Consider the following 18694-nt stretch of genomic DNA (forward strand, 5'->3'; position numbering starts at 1 on the left):
TGCTTTCCCTCCAGTCCCTCTTGAAGCACCCGCTTGGACTCCTAGAGCTACAGGACATAGAGTCTGACCCCAGGAACACCCTCATTGCCACCATCAATACCATCGCCAAGAGAGCCTCACAATAAATGGCTGAGACCCATTTATTTAAAAGGAATAGGCACGTGATAACTGTCTCTACAGAGACAAAATAAAGGATTTTCCCAGCTGCCCCTTCTTACAAAACACCTCCTTTTTCCCTTAATTCATGGGGAACTTTTCCCTCTTGAGGACCCCTGGGTCCGCTCCAATTTGCAGCCCTTTCCAAAGGGAGCGTGTGATAAAGTCACATACGTGGGATCTGAAAGCCCACCCCCTCCATTTGGTAAGTCTGAAGAGATGGGAGGCAGGGTGACAAGGCAACCACATCAGGCAAGAGATGGAAGGAGGGGATGTGTGCACGTGCTGGGGAGGAGGACACTCACAAGCACGGGCATCTCAGCCGCTTTCTCTCTCAGGCTTTTGGTTCTGGTTGTCAAATACTTCAAGTCTGGAGTCATTCCTGTACTGGTGACATTGTCAAAATGCCTGAGCCCTGCCTTGGCAGAAATGCACCTGCAGGTTCTGCAGGGAAGACTGCAATCCTGCCCGTCATTGAGGAAGTTCTCCCCACGGAGGACGCAGAAGGAAATTCACCAGATTTGATCTGAGCTTAATTCACCCAGCTAACGTGCCAGTGTCCAGGCTGGGAGGGAAGTGGCCGGGAGGGGCTCGACTGAGATGCGATTTGGTAAAAGTGGGTCTGCAAGAGCTTTTAAAGAAGGGGACAGGAAACAAACCCCTCACCACGCCACATGTACACACTCTCTGAGTTCACTCTCATGTAGAAGTTGTGTGACCTGGGGTTTTAGGGAAACCAGGGAGTCGGGCCCACTTCTAGTTTCATCTCTCAGAGAACCCACCAGCAGTCAGAACTCATCAGCTGCTGGTCCCCAAGGCAGGACGCCAGTGACAGAGTGCTCCAGAGACGGGATGCAGGGCACGGGCGGGGATCCCCGGGTGCCTGCCGCTAAAGCAGGTGCAGCATCAAAGGGCAGAGGCGATGCCGACGCCAGTCATAAAGGGCAGGAGGAAAAAGTGAGAGCAGGATCAACATGCACTTGGCTGGAGTCTAGGGAGGTGCTGGAGCTGCGGGCAGGTCGACAGCCACCTGCCTTTCAGAACCCTGCCCCAGAGCACAGGACACGCTCACTCCTGCGGTGGGTCCCACAGCCCGAGGGATGGGGGCAAGTTGGGGGCCAAGGACCCCAGTGAAATCAAGCCAACACTCAGCACCTCTGTTCACCGTCTGTCCTGGGGTAATGCTACTTAATGCTTCCAGCCATCCCTGGGAGACTGACATGGGCTAATTCGTGCAAACTCGTCCAGGACGACATGAATTCTGAGTCGATTTCTCTGACACCACTTGGGCTAGAAAAGCAATGGATTCTGAGATGGCAGCTCAGGGCCGGTCATGACTCACTAACAGCTTCTGACATCGCACTTAACTCTTCTGACAGGATCCAATCCATGTCAAAAAGCTAACACCCGAAGGACTTTATGGTCCTTAGCACAGATGGTGAGACTCTTGCATTTCAGATAAGATGAAGCCACTGCCCTCCATCCCAACTGCTGCCTGAAATCCCTTATCAGGGGAGGATTAACTCTGGGTCAGGGGTTCACACCTGGAAGGGGACCTGGCAAGGCCAGGGGGTCAGAGGCTGTAAATCAAGAGAGCACAAGGAGGGTGCTTGCTGAGGTCTGAGCAAGAGGCCCACCTCATCCATCTAAACTGGCAAACTCCATCAGCATTTGACACAGTGTGGGCTGGGTTAACGCCGTTACTCTGCCCTGAACCGTCAAAGCAAGCAATGCTTGGAAAAGTCTGGCTGGGCGCAGGATCTAAGCAAATTCTTCTCAGTCTGGATACAGAGAGTGGATGCATTCAGTGAGTGGTGGCCGTGGCCAGACACTGATGACACATACACACACGTGTGCACACACACACATACACACATGTACACTGATGAGGCAGCCCCTAAGTTCTGGAAGCTCAGCCAACAGCATTCCCATTCTGCCAGCGGGGAGCCTGGCCTTGGACAGAGAGCAGATCCAGGACCTAAGGGCTGATCTGCCAGATTCCAGTGGACCCTCCTTCTGCTAAGTCGCCAAAGCTTGCTTTGCTTTTCCAAATCTCAACACCCAACCACAGTTTCTGGGAAGAAATGCTTTCAAATCCATTTTCATAATGGCAACACCTAAATGTCACAACTGGATGTGGCACTTCTAACTCTGCACACACCCGTGGCCAGCCGCTTCTTGACCCAACTTGTCCTCACCAGCAGGCCAACTGCCGCAGGCTCTGCAGAGTGTCCTGCCTGGAAGAGTGAGAGGACTGTGTCTTATTGTGAAGGTGGTGAGAAATCTAAGTCTCCCTCGCCTGCAACCAGCCTCCATGAAGCTCTGGGACAACTGTGGTCACCTGGGAGGCTGAGTCTGAACTACAGGATGTTTATAAGGTAGCAACTTGAAGTAGAAGAGACAAAACCTGGGGTACGGTGGCCCCCGTCTATGCAACCTTGGATCCACGAGTTTTACCGGTGGCCAGAAACTCATTCATTGATTAAAGCCAGGAACAGAGGAAAGGGAGGCACAGCAAGGCTTCATGCCCAACCGTGTTCTGGAAGCTTCCCTGCCCCAACCCCTGAGTTGAATCTGGCAGAGAGTCCTAGTCATCTACCTCCTAAATAGGAAACCGCCTACTGCCCACCCAGAGCCACACCCGAGTCCAGGGCCTCCAGAAGCCTCTTCACTGCTGCCCTCCTGTCCGGGCCCTGACACCTCCCTTCACCCAGCGCCTGCCGCTTCCTGCAGCATGCCTGCAATGAGGCAGGTAAACGCCGGGCTCTCCCACGCCCCCTTCCTGCACCCCTGCCTACAAGAGCCATCTTCTTCCTGCATCTCCCTCGAATACACAGGCTGAGTAGCTGCTTCTCTTCCATACTTCCCGAATTCCTGGTATCTAGCCCTCCCATGGCACAAGGGGCATCTTATGGCCACTGCTGAGGTAGACAGAGAGATAGGTACACATACACACACGTGCGCACACACACATGTACACGTAAACACACATATGTACACATGAACACACATACATACCATGTATATTAAATACACACAGACACAGACACATATATACACACATACACATATATATGCACACACATACATACACACGCATATATACACACACTCACATATACACGCCACACACACACATGCACACATACGTACACAAATACACACATAGGTATGTCTTCCCCATGAGGTCTGCTTATTTTCTCTCCCTGAGCTCATCACAGCATCAGAAACACGGCAGCCCCTAAGGAAATACGAGACGCGTGAAAAAGGGAAAATGTATGTAGAATAGAAAAGAACTCCCAGAGCTGGGGTTATCTCTAGGATGATCTAATTAAAATAGGCCATTTCAGACAAGGACGTGCCTCGTCGAGCTAGAGAGAGAGAGAGAGAGAGAGACGGAGAGCGAGCGAGCAGGGCTGTGCGCACTTGCTTTGCTGGCGCGCTGTGACACCATGAAGTGGCCTTCTCCAGGCCTATGTCATGCCACACTTTTTGCATTTCCGTGCACTTTGCTGGTGCTTTTTCTATTCACAGTGGCCCCCCAGCAAAGCGCAGAAGTGCTGTTCCTCAGAGCCAGAGGCCAGGAGGGGCCTTATGGAGGAAACACGGGTGTAGATCAGCTCTGCTCAGGCATGAGTTACAGTATTGCCGGCCAGGAGTTCAGTGTCAATGAACCACCCATATAGAGTCGGTAAGGTGTCTTTAGAACAGCGCTCGCTGCCCTGTCCTGTCACCCGACGCACGTGGGGCTGCCCAACGCAGCTCAACTCCATTTCCTGGGCCCCGAGCAGAGGGCTCACCGTGCAGCCGGGGCCCCGAGGGCAGCGCCCGGAAACGGTCAAGCCCCCTGGGGTAGACAGTCACATCTGTCCAGAAGCTCGCCAGCCAGTGCCCTAGAAATACATCTTTTCTGTTCCAACTGCTTAGAGGGGATTATGCTGTCTGCAGGCCTCACCCTGGCCCAGGGACCGTCAGGTTTTCAGCTGGAAGGATGAGGTTTGCACCAAATAGCATTGGGGTCAAACAGGCCCAGACTTGAGTCCCGTTGCCACGGTCTCTGTCCTGCGTGATCTCGAACACACGACAACTCACTCAGCTTCACCCGTGATCACCAAGAGTACACAACCCCGAGTGGCTACCAGGACCCCTCACCAATGTCCAGCTTTTGATTTCTCTTGGGAACTGCCCCCTTAATCTCTAAAATGGGTCACAGGTTCTTGTGTGGATGAAATAAAATGGCAGAGGAGAGGCTCCGGCAGGCTGCCCCGCTGTCTGCCCTCACCCCCCCCAACTTCTCTCTCCTTGAAATAGCGCCCCACGAAATGCGGATGGGGCAGCAGGACCCCCATGACCCCGCCAGGGCCACAGAGCCGGGAGCACAGGAGTGACTCTCCACAATGAAGACAGGACGCTTGCAATCATCTGTCCACATCCTCACTCAGACCTAACAGGGGGGTCAAGGTCCCTGACAGAAGGCCACTGTGGAGGGTCCATCCCAGGACAGCAGGGATGTCCAAAGATAAATACAGCTTACGTCAGTGCTTCTGTGTGCGTGTGGTTTTTTTTGTTTTCTTCAATCAGCAGGGACTAGGGATGGAAGTGCAGCTAGAAGAGAGGGCTGCAACATCATTTTCTGGCCAAAAGACATGGTTCCATAGGCTACCAAACCCTGGAGAGAGTTTTGCCCTGATGGAAGCATGGCTGAGATGCTGTTTCCTGCCGGCCAAGGCCCCCGCCTTTGCAGGTCTGGGGGCCCAGTTGCGCCCTCCTCCAGGGACCCAAGCAAGGGGCTGCAGCTCCAGGGGAGAGCTAAGGGCCTCAGGAATGAGTTCACTGATGCAGGTCAGCCTCACCGAGGAGGCCTGGAGAGTCGGGGGAAGGGAGGGAACTTCAGGAAGGGGAATGTTTCCATGTGAGGGAAGCGGTGTATGCTTTCTGGAAGGTGGCTATGAGAGGGTCTGCAGGGCCTTGGCAGCAGGGGCCACAGAGGCAGCACTTAACAACCATGAGAACTCGGAACGCCACATGAGTTCCACCAAGATCAAGTGCAATGGAGGAGGAGCCAGATAGGGGTAGGGAATTAAGAGGTACAAACTATTATGTATATGATAAATAAGCTACAGGATATATTGTACAACACAGGGAATAGAGCGAATATTCTATAATAACTATAAATGGAGTATAACCTTTCAAAATTGTAAATCACTATGTTGTACACCTGTAACATATAATATTGTACAGCAAGTATACCTCAATTTTGAAAAAAAGTAGATTCGAGAGGTCTAAGAAAAAAAATCAAGAGCTCCTGGGAACCCCTCTGATGGAATGCAGTGTGGTGAATGGACAAGGCACTGGAACAGTGCTTAGACGTATGTGCAGATGCTTGACAGGGGCTCCAAGGGAGCAGTCAGGTGATGAAACCAGACGGGCCACCCCTGCTGTGAAACACACAGCTGGCATTTAGAAACTGTGCCTGAAGTACAACAGTGACGCAGGCTTCACCTCTAGACAGCAGGAGGGTCTGCATCGCAAAAATACTGACACAAGCCCAGACACCCCAGGGGGACAAGTAGAGGAGCCTCATGCCCCCTGGCGTGGACCGCAGACATCCCCAGCCGCCAGTCCCCGCGAGCCCAGAGATGCACAAAGATGGGCACTGGTGGAGTTACCTCCACAAGACTTGCTTTTAGCTATTTAACGTCTGGACGAAAGTAACTGGACAAAAATGTTTTGATTTTTCTCTTCCAAATCAGGTCTGTTCTCAATTGGTGGTTGAAAAAGATGAAAGGCCAGTGTTCTCAAGTGCCTGGAAGAAGACGGATCCCTCTTCTTTGAAATTAGCTTCCAGGGGCTTCTTTCTATAAACCTGGCAGATGCCACCCTTCATTTCTTTCCTCCTTCATGATACTTGTGACCCAAACTGCATATCCCGTGGCAAAGAGAGAATATGTTTGAGAGAGACAGACTCACAAAAACAGAGATTAAATGATGCAGCCATACAACCAGGACACCAGTGTAATGAGCAAACAGAAATAAAACCAAGCCTGATTCCCACGAGTGCCCTCAGACTCACAAGGGCAGGGGTCCTGGACAGCAGGGTTCCCAGCCTCCAAGCAGACTGCAAGGAGATTTCTGATCTAAACGTGAACAGGCTGCTTTTTCTGGGCCCTATTCTCTGGTAACTGACACAAGGTAACCAGACGCACCTTCACCGTCTGCACTCAGGTTCTCGTACGAGTCCCAGCGGATCAGCGGGTCTGCCGTGTTGAAGTCCACAATCACCCCGTGGTCGTTTTGCAAATGTTCACACCCTGCAGGGCGGTGGGACGGGGGCAACAGGCGTTAGTTAGAGAGAAGCCGGTGCCTCTGGGCATCTGCCAGCAATGAGGCAGAGAAGCGGCCGCATCTGAGTGTCCAGGCCCAGCACTCAGATCCACGCCCCCTCCCACAAGCCCTCCCGTAATCTGAGCTGCCATGCACTATTTGAGATGAACTGAACAACAGTGAACACCACTTGGCAGAAAGGAAAGGCGAACATTGGTCCTCCACCCACCGGGTACGGGGCTCTGGGCGCTGTTTCTGCACTAAGGGATCACCTGGATGGCTTGGCAAGTCAAGGACCCAGAGGCACCCAGAGGATCGGCCTCAGGGCAGGTGGACGGGAGGGGCAGGTTTGGGCCCTCCCTCGAGGCTCCCTGATCATTCTGAGGATGCCAGGAGGGTTCTTACCCCACAGCCTTGCATTGAATAGTTCATGCCTAAATCTATGGCACTGGGCACAAAAGTAGGGTGCTTCTTTTCCACAGCTGTTAAAAACTGAATTAAATCTTTCATGAGTATGGATCTTGGTGATGGAAATGAACCATTTGCCTTCACAATAAAGGGACTGATTTCTCTTTAAATGTGTTTTTAGAAGAAAGGAGAGAGTCTGTTTTGCTCGTAAGTATTTGCAGTCTACTATATTTCTAATCCTCTTTAAAAACATGTAGCTGGGGGCTTCCCTGGTGGCACAGTGGTTGAGAGTCCGCCTGCTGATGCAGGAGACGTGGGTTCGTGCCCCGGTCCGGGAAGATCCCACATGCCGCGGAGCGGCTGGGCCCGTGAGCCATGGCCGCTGAGCCTGTGCGTCCGGAGCCTGTGCCCCGCAACGGGAGAGGCCACAACAGTGAGAGGCCAGCATACCGCAAAAACAAAACAAAACAAAACACGTAGCTGTTTGTTGAGGGAGAAGTAAACAGGGCATCAAGACATGGCCCCCAGTCCTAAGGTTCTGGGCCCTTCCTTGGGCGAGTCACACCATCTCTGGGGTCTTATTGACCCACCTGGGCCCTACTGTCTCTAAGGCAATGCCCTCCCACAGTCTAATATCCTACTATTTTTTAAAATATATTATATTTCCAATTATGTGCAGAGGTGGGAAGCCAGACAGAGGCCCCAGCATATGCATCACCCAACCAGGTCAGCATCCTGCCCCCCAGCATTCTGCATTCTACCCACCTTGAATCTTCTCAGGAGTGGCTGAGAAGACTAATTCAATCTTCCCATTATCAGGAAAACGGTCATCTAAAAAAGAAATCTTAGGTCAACAAATTTGGAGACAATGAGACGGGAAAGGGGTGGATGAATTTTGTCCTTATATTCCAACCAGGACAACACCCTTCCCAAATCTCCAACAGTGCACCCATGACAGAGGAAGTATCAGTAGTTTCACCGTTTCTCTAGAAATTTTTCTTTGTTGGGTCAGTTGCCAGTCTTTTGTGAGACTGGTAATGATTTTGTCAATAGGCTGACTTACGGGTGGAACGCGGGACAACAGTGAAAGAAACACAGGAGGCCGCCAGGGGTCGCCCGCCGAGGGTCCACTCCCCACACCCCCAGTCTGGACTTGGGGCAGCGACCTCACCTTTGCTGGCGTTGTCCAAATCCTCCTTTGCAAACACAAGTCCATAGCCCTGAACAGCCCCGGTGTGAAACTGCAGGCGGAAAATGACGTCTCGGGTGGCCGAGCGGTACTTCTTGTGGTAGCACTTCACCTGGGGTAAAGAGGTTGTGTCCTCAGGGGAGCCCGCACCCGCGGAGGGCGCTTGTCGGGGGGCGCACAGGCCGCTCCCTTCCAGGAGGGGCTGGGAGTGCACGCAGCCGCCAGCGGCTCCCAACCCAGGAGGCGGGCTGCAAACGTCACCGCGGCTTTGGTCCTTCTGGAGGACACCTGTGCTGTTCCAACAGGACAGGAATCCCACAGTCCTTAGTCCTCAGACGGACCACACCTCTACTTTGGAAGACAGCTGAGGAATGAAATTCCGTGGCCTCTTCTTCCTCATTTCATCTAAACTCTCCATGTTTCACCTTAAAGCCTTCCTGTTCTCATGAAAGAAGCAGGCAGTCATCACTTTCTGGACTATGCTCAATATTTACCTTGCGTGCTATAATTCAGAGAGAGAGAGACGTGGGGAGAAGGGAGAAGGAAGGGAAGGGGAAAGGGAGAGAGACCTCGGAATTGAAATTCCACTGCTGGGTTGTCCAGACATCCTGAATGGCCACTTGAGACCAGTCTCCAGAATCACCAGGGATGTGATTTGAACTCAGGCTGTGGCTCCGTGGCCCTAGGTCCCTGGGAGCAGCTCAGGCCCCTGGAGTGACTGTGCTGCCATGGAGGGTGGAAGCACCCCTTCCTGGCACGTGGCAGGGAAGGGTGGGCAGGGGAGGGGTCCTGGCGTCGTTTCGCACCTTTACACGGGGGCCTCCCTGCCCCTGCCTGAGGGGTCTGTGGACGGCGCTGGCCACAAGGAGGGCTCGAAGGTCATGGCGGGGTGGCGTGCTACAGGAGAGGGGACACTTCCTCCCTCCCACGGCAGGGCAGGGCTCCTTTCCAGGGTCCCCAGGGGTCCAAGACCAGAAGCAGGCTGGATCTTGCCCTCAGACACTCAGCAGAGGTGGCCACTCCCTGCACTGAGCATGCCCGGGAGGAAGGGAGTCTGGAGGTGCAGGGATCTCAGAGGCAGCCATGCTCACAAAAGAGACTCTGCTCGGAAAAAGCTGGGCTTCAATGATTCCGTGCAAGGTCACCGACCGTCCAGACCAGTGATGCGGGAGGATGCCGCAGGTGACTGGTCTATAACCTTCACCAGTGAAACCACCACTCGAGAGAAAAAATAAAGGCCCAAGGAGCCGCGGCCAGCGTGTCGGGAACTGTGCCCCTTAGGGTAGACCCAGAGGTCTTCTACCTTTGTGCTCTCTACAAGGAGACAGTCTGATGAAAAAATGTAAACAGACCCGTCAGGGGAGTGTTTCACGTTGACAAACACGAGCTGAGCGTTCACGAGGCGGGAGGTGCCAGGCGGCCTGTGCACACGCGGCCAGTGGGGATCCAGACTCAGGCCTGGCCTCCGGCCCCTGGCCAGGGAACCAGCCAACGAGAATTCTGCAGAAGTGTGAAGCCTTCAATTTGCTTTCCAACAGCAAATGGATCACCGGCCACAAGTCCTCTCCCACCTCGTCTGGGGTCTCTGGATCCTCAGCAGGGCCGCCTCAAAGGCTGTCCTCTCAGCCTTCCTTCCAGAGGGTGCTACTTGCATCCTCACCCCTCCAAGGCCCTCACCCCACACTGACCGTGCTGACCGCTCAGCAGGGGTCCCACACGTGCTGCGGTGGAGACTACCACGCAGAGGACGTGCCCATCTCTGTGGGGTGATGGACCCCCCCATTTGCCTTTTTCCACTGGTACCTTGGAAGTACGAGAGAAAAGGGGAGAAGACTGGAGAAAAGGAAAGAGAGTTTCAGGCGCACACCAGTCTGGCCCTTAAATCTTTATCAATACTGAGGGGGGGCTGAGGCTGTAAAATAACCCAACAAGGCCTCCAGAAGCTGACATCCACTGAGGGAAGCAGCCCCAGGCCAGCCCACAGGGTCATGCTACACAGAGCTGGCAGCTCCCCCAAGCTGCCTGTGGGCAGGCAGAGCCCAAGGTGGACACGGGGGCATCGCAGGCGCTGGGTAAAGAGGCATATGCAGCCTCAGGGCAGCGCAGAAGGCCCAACGACAGCTCCCTTTCAGGGACACCTTCTCCTGCAGGCAGCTCTTGACGGCAGCTCATGCCAACCAAGAGCCCCCAGGCCCGGCTCCCACCTTCCCCAGAACCCAAGACATTCTGTGGGCTCCCCTCCTCTGGTCTCACCATCACTCATCACAGCAGAGAGAGAGAGACACACACACACACACACACACACACACACACGAATCCCAGCGCACTCCAGGCACCAGGCAGGGGAAGGCAGAGGTCACCACACACCCTGGGGCACGGGCGGGACAGCAAAGGGTTCACCCTCCCTAGGCTGCTGGCTCCCAACCATTCTGGGGCACAGGCACCTCCCCAGGCCCAGCGTGACTCTAGTGTCTAAAGACTCCCAGTTTTTCACACGACAAGGGTTCAGGGTAGAAAGAAGGGCGGGGTAGCCCACTGCCACAGAGCAGCCACCCTCTGCGCACACGTGCCCTCGCCGAGGGGTTTCCGGGGCCCCTGACAACCCCTCGCTGGAGGAGACCTGAGCCCTCACCCATACTCCTGCCCGTTGTTTCACCACGGACTTCTCTTCCCACTGCTCAGGATGGTACCCGCCATCCCCTCCAGTCCTCCTGGCCACCTCAAGAATGACCCCCACTGTCTCCTGAAGGCACAGAAAACCACAGAAGTCTCGGTCACACGGGGTCCTGGCGGCTCCAACTGGAAAGGAGATGGACCCACCTAGCAGGAGTCCCGCCCGGGGGCCTCTGGCACCCCCTGCAGAGCCAGGAATGATGCATCATCCGCACCAATAAATCTTAGTAGCATCAGTGACAAGAGACCAGAATCAGGCTCTTATCACTCCATGGAAAGAACCGTCAACATTTTGCTTGATAGTAGTGCCCAAAATGCGCCTTTTAAGGTATAAAGTATTGGTAACATTTTGCAACAATTAGAGACTGAGGTCTGTAATACCCCCTTCATCCCTCCAGCTTAGCAGTTCTGTTTACCTAGGTCTCCCCAGAGAGTTTCTAAGACCACATCAATCCTCTGCCTTTGGATTTTAGAATATCTGCATTTGAAACAATTTCAACCCACTTTGCTGGTGGCCCCGGTGGCTGTCTACACAGGCATCAAGGAATGTGCATCCTCAAAGGAGCTACAACCACACATGCTAAAAGGTTTAATAAGCTTGAGGGCTGCCTTCCGAAGTCAAAACACCTGCATTATCCAGCGCCAGCACTAACCATGATTTCACTTCACTTGGAGGTGAAAATGATTTCAGAGGGCGGCAAGGCTGTAACTCACTTCCTAAACCATTAGTAGGTCAGCAGTATTGGCTGTGAATGAAAAAACAAGTAGATCCACTGGGCTGAGATGCAGAACGGATCAGGCCCGATCCAGGTCCAGGAGACCCACAGCACAGCGAGGGAGAAGGATGCACGCACAGCAAGTCCCAGGACAATACAGCACAACAGAAGCCCTGTAACGACCTCCGCAGGAGCAAATCCAGAGGGGCCTGCGGACGCCTTCATTTTCCCTGATCTTACGTAAGTGCCCTCAGCAAGAAACAATAAACTAAGGTGCTGTTTGTTTGCAATGGCTCCTTGAGAAAGGTCCCCTCTGTTGAGAAGTCGGGTCGCTGGAGCCAGGTCACGGAGCCCCGCCCCACAAGGACAGAACGTAAGTGGCCACGGGGCTTGCACAAGCAGAAGCAGCAAGACGAGGCATGTGGATGCGAAAGTGTTTACAAGCCCATCAGGGCTCTGGACCCCAGCCAGGTTCCTGACGGGCCTGCGGCCCATGCAAATTCCTTAGCGAGGTTACATAACGACACAGCTGTGCTCCCCGATGCCTCTGCCCTCCCCCTCCCCGCCGACAGGAGCATGTGTACTGAACACCTGAGGCTCTGCCCTTTAGACGTTCTGGGGTGGACTCGAAAATCTGACCCTCAGTGCAAGCACATCGCAAAGATGGGTGGGTCAGGTGTGCGGTGGGAAGGTGCGCGCGGACAGGCTGGCAGTGTTCAGGCAAAGCTGGACAGCAGGTGGGTGTCCCCATGGCCCCCAGTGACAGCCCTCCCGCCAGCCCCCAAGTCAAAGGAATGACAGACGGAGCCCCCTCCACTTTCCCACGTAGCATTCTCAACCCGAAGAGCTCACGAGGCCTTACTTCTTGTAAACTGGACCCCTGTTACCTCTGTTAACCAGTCTCAACGCAGAATCCCTCACGAGGAAAGAGGCAGGTTTATCTGTGTACGAGGCTGACATTTACCAAAATCAAGGAGGGGAAAAAAACCAAAGGACAACAACATTCTGCCTCACAGGATGGTGACCAAAGTGTCAGCCTTCCCTGGGAGCTCCCTTCCACTTTCCAGAGCAGAGCCCAGCCGAGCCCTCTGCGGCTGGGGGGTGGGTAGCCTATAAAAGCGTTCTCTGCAACTTAGGATTCCGTCCAAGTCACAACCGTTGCCAAATTCTTGATGAGAAATTAAACCGCCTACACACTTGAACCTTTACACAGAAAAGGCCCTGAAACATTCTCCATCTGCAGCTTTCTCCACTGAAGGAACGCCCACTGGATTCGCAGAGGTGCGCACCAAGCGATGACTCCCTAAAATAAAGGACGGGGCAAACCGAAGTGCAGGGGTCTCCCACAGTTCATCTGCGACCAGGGGCTTCTCCTGCCTGGAGACTCTGGAAACCACAGCCAACCTGCACAGCAGGAGGGGAGACGGCTCACGCTACTCCCCAGGAAGCTCGGCCAACACCAAGGAACGTTCTGCCGCCCAGCTACTTCCCTGTGTTGATCCCTGAGGGTCATTTTCAGGTTGAACCAACAGCCCTGGGATTCGAAGGAGCCCACAGATCATGCAGCATAATGTGTGTCCCCCAGAGATTATGGTCTGAGTGTGGGGACGCCCTGGGCCCGTCCTCCAGGCCGGGCAGCACGGCCTCAGGGACTCTCCTCCTCAGACACGCTGGAATCCTCTCTCCCCCCCGTGAACCTTCAGATCCTGCCTCTGTGCATGCGTGAACACACCAAATTCTACTTGCACGAGAGTGATCTGCCAGCTCAGCTCACTCAACAGCTAGAATCTAAACTCTTGGAAGTAGGACCTGCGTGTGATTTACGTTCACATCCACCATGTTACCTGGTTCAGGACGCACGCTGTGGGGAATGAATGAGAGAACGAATGACACATCAGAGCTAAAGGTGTTGGAGAACCAATGGTACCTGATTTCACTATTAACCTTACTAGGATAGGTTTATTCTAGAATGGGTTTATTCAATGGACACAGGTATTATGGGCTGAATTCTGTGCCCCCCAAATTCATATGTTGAAGTCTTAAAGGTGGTTAAGGTAAAGTAGGGTTATATAGGTGGGCCCTAATCCAATCTGACTGGGGTCCTTATGAGAAGGAGATCAGGACACGGACACAGCACACACACACACACACACACACACACACACACACACACGAGGGAAGATGATGTGAAGACACAGGGAGAAGACAGCCATCTACATACCAAGGAGAGAAGCCTCGGGAGGAACCAGCCCTGCTGACACCTTGATCTCAGACTTCCAGCCTCCAGGACAGTGAGAAATGTCTATTGTTTAAGCCACCCAGTCTGTGGTACTTTGTCATGACAGCCCTGGGAAACGAATACAAGAGGCTAGAGCTACTCTGAGACTTCTTAGAGATCAATAACTAAACTAAACCTCCTAGGTAATCATTTCCACGAATGGTGCAAGGAAAAATTACCCTGTGCGATGGAAAATTACCCGTGTCCAGCTGTAACCCGCAGCGTCCTTCTCCCTTCTGACAACGCTGCAAAAAATAAGTGCAGAGTGTACGAAAATGAACTGTAAACACAGGAAGTATAAATCAAATAATAATTCAGTCCGAAAATACTCCATGTTAAGAATGCATAAAGGTGCAGGAAGGGGCTGGTTTTATCAAGTTAAGCATTTCCTGTGAGGAGATCCCTATTTGCCGGCCTTTCCAACGGAAGCAAAAATTCACAGACAGGGTGACTTCACGGCACAAAACATTCCCCTCAAGAGACCCCATGGCGACAGGACACCTGAACGCCAGACCTCTCAGGTTCCTGCAGCATCGCTCAGGGCCTCATCCAGCCGGCTGTCCCCTCACGCAAGAGGCAGCTTGCAGTTCTTGCTGGGGTATGAACTTGCCCAGGGACTCCCACTTCAGGGGCGGGCTCTGGGCAGTAAGCTGGGGACGATGGCACACTGGGCACAGGGTCCCCTCTTGGATCCCAGCAAGCGTGAGCCACCACCCCTGAGGAGCACAATGACTGGCTCTGGAGAGGCTGGGACAAGTCAACCGCCTGCCTCAAGGGCTGGGCATCCACTAGGGAGGCAGACGAGGTACCCACCTATGACAGATCATCAAACACGGCCTCAGGGAGGGCACAGCCATGTGCCCCAGTCGTGCCTGATGTGGGTGACACGGGTGGGAGGCATTAGCAAGACCCAGAAGAAAGGGCCATGGGGCCGTGTGCAGAACAAACCAGATAATACAAGATCTCTAGGGCTAAGTGATTAAGGGGGCAGGACACCCAGGGGATCCTATGCCACATACAGGAGACTGGACCCTCTCCTCCCCCCGCGGGGAGGGTGCTGGGCCACGGCTGCAGAACGCCGTGCTTGGACGGGGTCACGCTGTGAGGGCCAGGGCTCGGGGATTCAGGATCCATGTGGGTGGAGGATCTGCACGACTGACGAGAGAAGTGGAGCCAGGGGACGCCAGGACGAAGCTCCCACACGGAGTCTGGGGAACAGGTGGGGAAGGTCCTAGAAAGCAGCAGAATGGAGGCCAGGAGGCTGGCAGGCACCGAGGGCTGAACCTGAGGCCCGAGGACCGAAGGCAGAAGTGACGAAGAGGCAGCGTGGACCCCGTGAGAGAGACACGGGGCCAAGAGGAGCAGCTCTCGGGAGAGACGGATGCCCAGAGGACACCAGCGTCGAGACCCGCCAGGAGCCGGAGGGGGACCGGGAGAGGGGCTCCACAAGGAGAAAGGGCCCACATGACAGTGAGTGCCACAGACACGGCCACGGGGATGCAGTCCCTGGGATGCGGCCAGAGGGAGGGCGGGGATGGAGGGAGGAGAGAGGGCAGGGCCGGTTGGGCGGAAACCATCCTTTGCTAAAACCTGGACTAGAAAGCGGGCAGGCAGAGGCAGGGGTGCCCACGGGGGAGGAAGAGCCTGATCGCCGGGCAGAGAGGGGCCAGTGCTCCCTCCCCAGAACCTCTGAGGAGGGGAGTGGCCCACGTGCTGAGGCCCACACCAGCCTTCTTGCCATTCCTCCCACTTGGGCCTGTGCTGCACCCCACCTCTGTTCTCCCGTGACCGTGAGGGCCCCTCCCAGCGCTGTACGAGGAGGAGGGGTCCACTCACTCTGACGGCTCTAGGCTGACGGCCCCCTAGCCACACTGATGTCCACCCTTCACCCTCCCCACCCAGGCCTTGCACGCCTCCAGAGGTCTCGGGCAGGTGCTCCCCAAACCCTCGCTGGCCCGACGCCTTCACCTGCAGCTGGCGCTTCAGGATGCCCCACTCAGCACCAAGCAGACTCCCAAGTGTCCGCTGGAAATGAAACTTTTCGAGCAGGGCCTAATAATCACACTTGCGGACTTCCCGCAGAGAAGGAGCAAAGCAGGCACAGGGAAGGGCGGGTCCCATTTGGCCACTGGCTCGAAGCCACTTACCAACATACCTGAAAAGAGCCATGGGCCGAGCACACGCGGCGACAGGCGCCTTTCACGTGGCCATGGGTGCCCAGAGGCACCATCTTTCATCTGCAGACGGTGCAGGCGACCGCGGCCCAAACTCCCAGGCTGGTGCCTCCCTGCTGCAGCAGGGCCGGCTTCGACAAGCTCGCCGCGTGCCGGGGGACGGCTCCCCGCGCCCGCAGCGGCCCCGGCTGGTGGACACCGCGGAGTCCAAGCGTGTCTGCCGGCGCCTCCTCCCCCCGCCCCACTTCCCAGCTCCCCAGGGCCAAACGGCAACCACCCACCCGGGTCCCCTCAGAACGACCCCACCCGCCTGCTCAACCACATCGCAGCTGAAGCTGGGTGCACGTGATGCTCAGGTAGGCACCCTGCTCACAGGCGGCGGTGCCGATGCGGGCCTAGGACAGCGGTGAGGCGCGGTAGGCGATCGCCCGCCGGGGGCACGGGGAGGTGGTGGCCGCCCCCAGGCCAAGCCTCAGGGGCCCTCGGGGGCCCTCACCTCCGCCGGCTGCCCCGGCTCATCTCATCCCCACGAAGCCTGCCTACGGTCCTCATGCAGCAGAAGGGGGCTCAAGCGTGGACAAAACCCGTCTGAGGCCACCCAGTCCCCTTAAGCCGTAGACCTGCTGGGAGCCCGGGCGTGGGACCCAAGGCCTGTCCGGCTGCGTGATGCCCCTGTTGGGCCTGCGGCTCCCAATCTGCTGTCGCTCGTATGTAGCTGCAGGGCTTCCTTCCTTCCACTCGAGACCAAGGGCTTTCTCCCCCGCGTTCTCACTACTTCTCTAAGTCACAGTCCTATAAGGGTTACTCTCAAGGGGTGGTTCAGGGCATTTTCAGGACACAGAAAAGAGCTTTGCTAACACCACGTTTCCCAAAAGAAGACGGCAAAATCCAAGCCCTGCACGATCTGGCTTCAACCTCCCAGGACAACTAATTCCCACAAGGGCACCCTCAAGGCCTGGGGACTGCTGCACCCCCTGCCCAGGGCCTCACGCCCACCTCTGAGGGCGCTTCCGGCCGGACCTCCCGGCCGCCGGCCCCAGCCATCGGGACCCACGCTGCGGCGCTCTCTGGATGTCCGGCTGCGAGACGTCCACTTCCCCCCCCAGGCTCCTTCAGGACCAAGACGTTCCTCCGTCCCTCCCTTCCTTCCTGTGCTGGGGCCCAACTCAGACGTTCAGAAAGCTCAAAACATTCAAAACGGGACCTCTGGACAAATAAACTAATAGTACGAAAGGAAGAAGGGAGGGAAGAGACAGTGGGAGGGAGGGAGGAGGAAGGAGGGAGGGGCGCAGGGATCCGGGGCAGATGAGGTGACTCGCCACCACCGGCCTCTGGACTGGCAACCTCCTGCTGCCTCGGGAAGACCCTGCAGCCACCAGCCCACAATCAGGTGCTCTTTCTTGCGGGGCGAGCCCCGCCCTCGGGTCATCACAAAGGGACTCGGCCAACTACTCATCCCAGACCCCAGGGAGCACCCAGCCTGGCCATGCCGACTCCAAGCCCTCTCCCAGACCAGGGGCAATGCCCGGCTGGACACACGTCCCAACAGCAGCTCCGCCCTCTCGCAGCCGCTCTGGGTCTCTTGGCCTCCTTTTTAAAGCCGGAAAACTAGACCCAGAGGACAGAGCTGATGAGCAGACAAAAGTCACAGCCAGGTAAAGCCCTGGTTGGTGCCCGGCACACAGCAGGGCCCAATAAGTGCTCAGCCCTTTGCCCAACAATCCCGGGAGGTCCAAGGAGACTCAGCCAGGGCTGCATGCTGGGTAGAGAAGCACAAGAGTAGGGGTATCCCTCCCCTGCCCCGTCCCTCCCCTCTCTCCTAACCACAGAGGTGAGGAGGCCACGAGCTGCTGTGCAGAGCCAGGAAGGAGAACCCAGCCCCAAGCCCTCCTTCCTCGGGGCAGTGCAACACCGTGGCTGAGAAAACAGGCTCGTGGAAATGTAGCAACCACCCTGCGCCTCGGCTTTCCCACCTATGAAACGGGATACTGGCTCTTCCATCTCAAGGTCGCAGGGAGGGTGAAAGACCATGACTGTAAAGTGCTCAACGTGGTGACTTGGAAACAGAGCCGTTTTGCTGTTGGTCTGCTTCTTATTCCCCCTCATGCACCTTCTGGGCCTGCAGATGCCTCTCTGGACACAGACCCCTGAGGCCTGGAAGTGGAAGGGGCGTCCCCTGGGGAGCCCGCAAAGGGGGCATCAGCTGTGAATGCGCCCAGGATCTTCATCTTTGAGAACCTCACTGACTTGAGCTTCGTGAGAATGCAGGATGGGGCAAGGTGGGAGTTCACCAAACCACGAAGAGAGGGTGGAAAACCCAAAATATTAGGAAAAGTTAACGAGACTCCTCAAAAACTCTGGATGAGCCACTTAAAATAAATAAAAATGCAACTTGTGAACCATCTTATCTTCTTGTCACGGGGTGTCCTCCTGGGCCTCAAACAGATTACAGGAGAGCTACTCTATGCCTGCTGGAAGCACACATGTGCCTTAAAGGTTTTCCTTATTTCAGACAAATTTCTCTTTTTTTAGATGCATGCACTTTTTTATAGTCAAGATAGATAAAAGGCAAAGGTGGAACAGGGCAGGGTGCTGCTTCTGCACCAAGAAGCAGCACCCCAAGAATCAAAACTATCTGGAGGGCTTCCCTGGTGGCGCAGTGGTTGAGAGTCCGCCTGCCAATTCAGGGGACATGGGTTCGTGCCCTGGTCCGGGAAGATCCCACATGCCGCGGAGCGGCTGGGCCCGTGAGCCATGGCTGCTGGGCCTGCGCGTC

The 18694-nt window shown here is 55.5% G+C and overlaps 1 protein-coding gene across 1 annotated transcript in view; it reads right to left on the reverse strand.

Annotated features, from left to right (window-relative positions):
• The window catches only part of TNS3 (tensin 3), a 129411-nt gene that overhangs the window by 89239 nt on the left and 21478 nt on the right, over positions 1–18694 (reverse strand). Inside the window, exons 9-11 of the mRNA XM_079711393.1 lie at positions 8060–8189; positions 7654–7719; positions 6363–6467 (exon numbers count right to left, since the gene is read on the reverse strand). Coding sequence (XP_079567519.1) covers positions 6363–6467; positions 7654–7719; positions 8060–8189 — 301 coding nt within the window. The remainder of the gene's footprint in view (positions 1–6362; positions 6468–7653; positions 7720–8059; positions 8190–18694) is intronic.

Source organism: Hyperoodon ampullatus, assembly GCF_949752795.1.
Source record: "Hyperoodon ampullatus genome assembly, chromosome: 9".
Lineage (NCBI taxonomy): Eukaryota > Metazoa > Chordata > Mammalia > Artiodactyla > Ziphiidae > Hyperoodon > Hyperoodon ampullatus.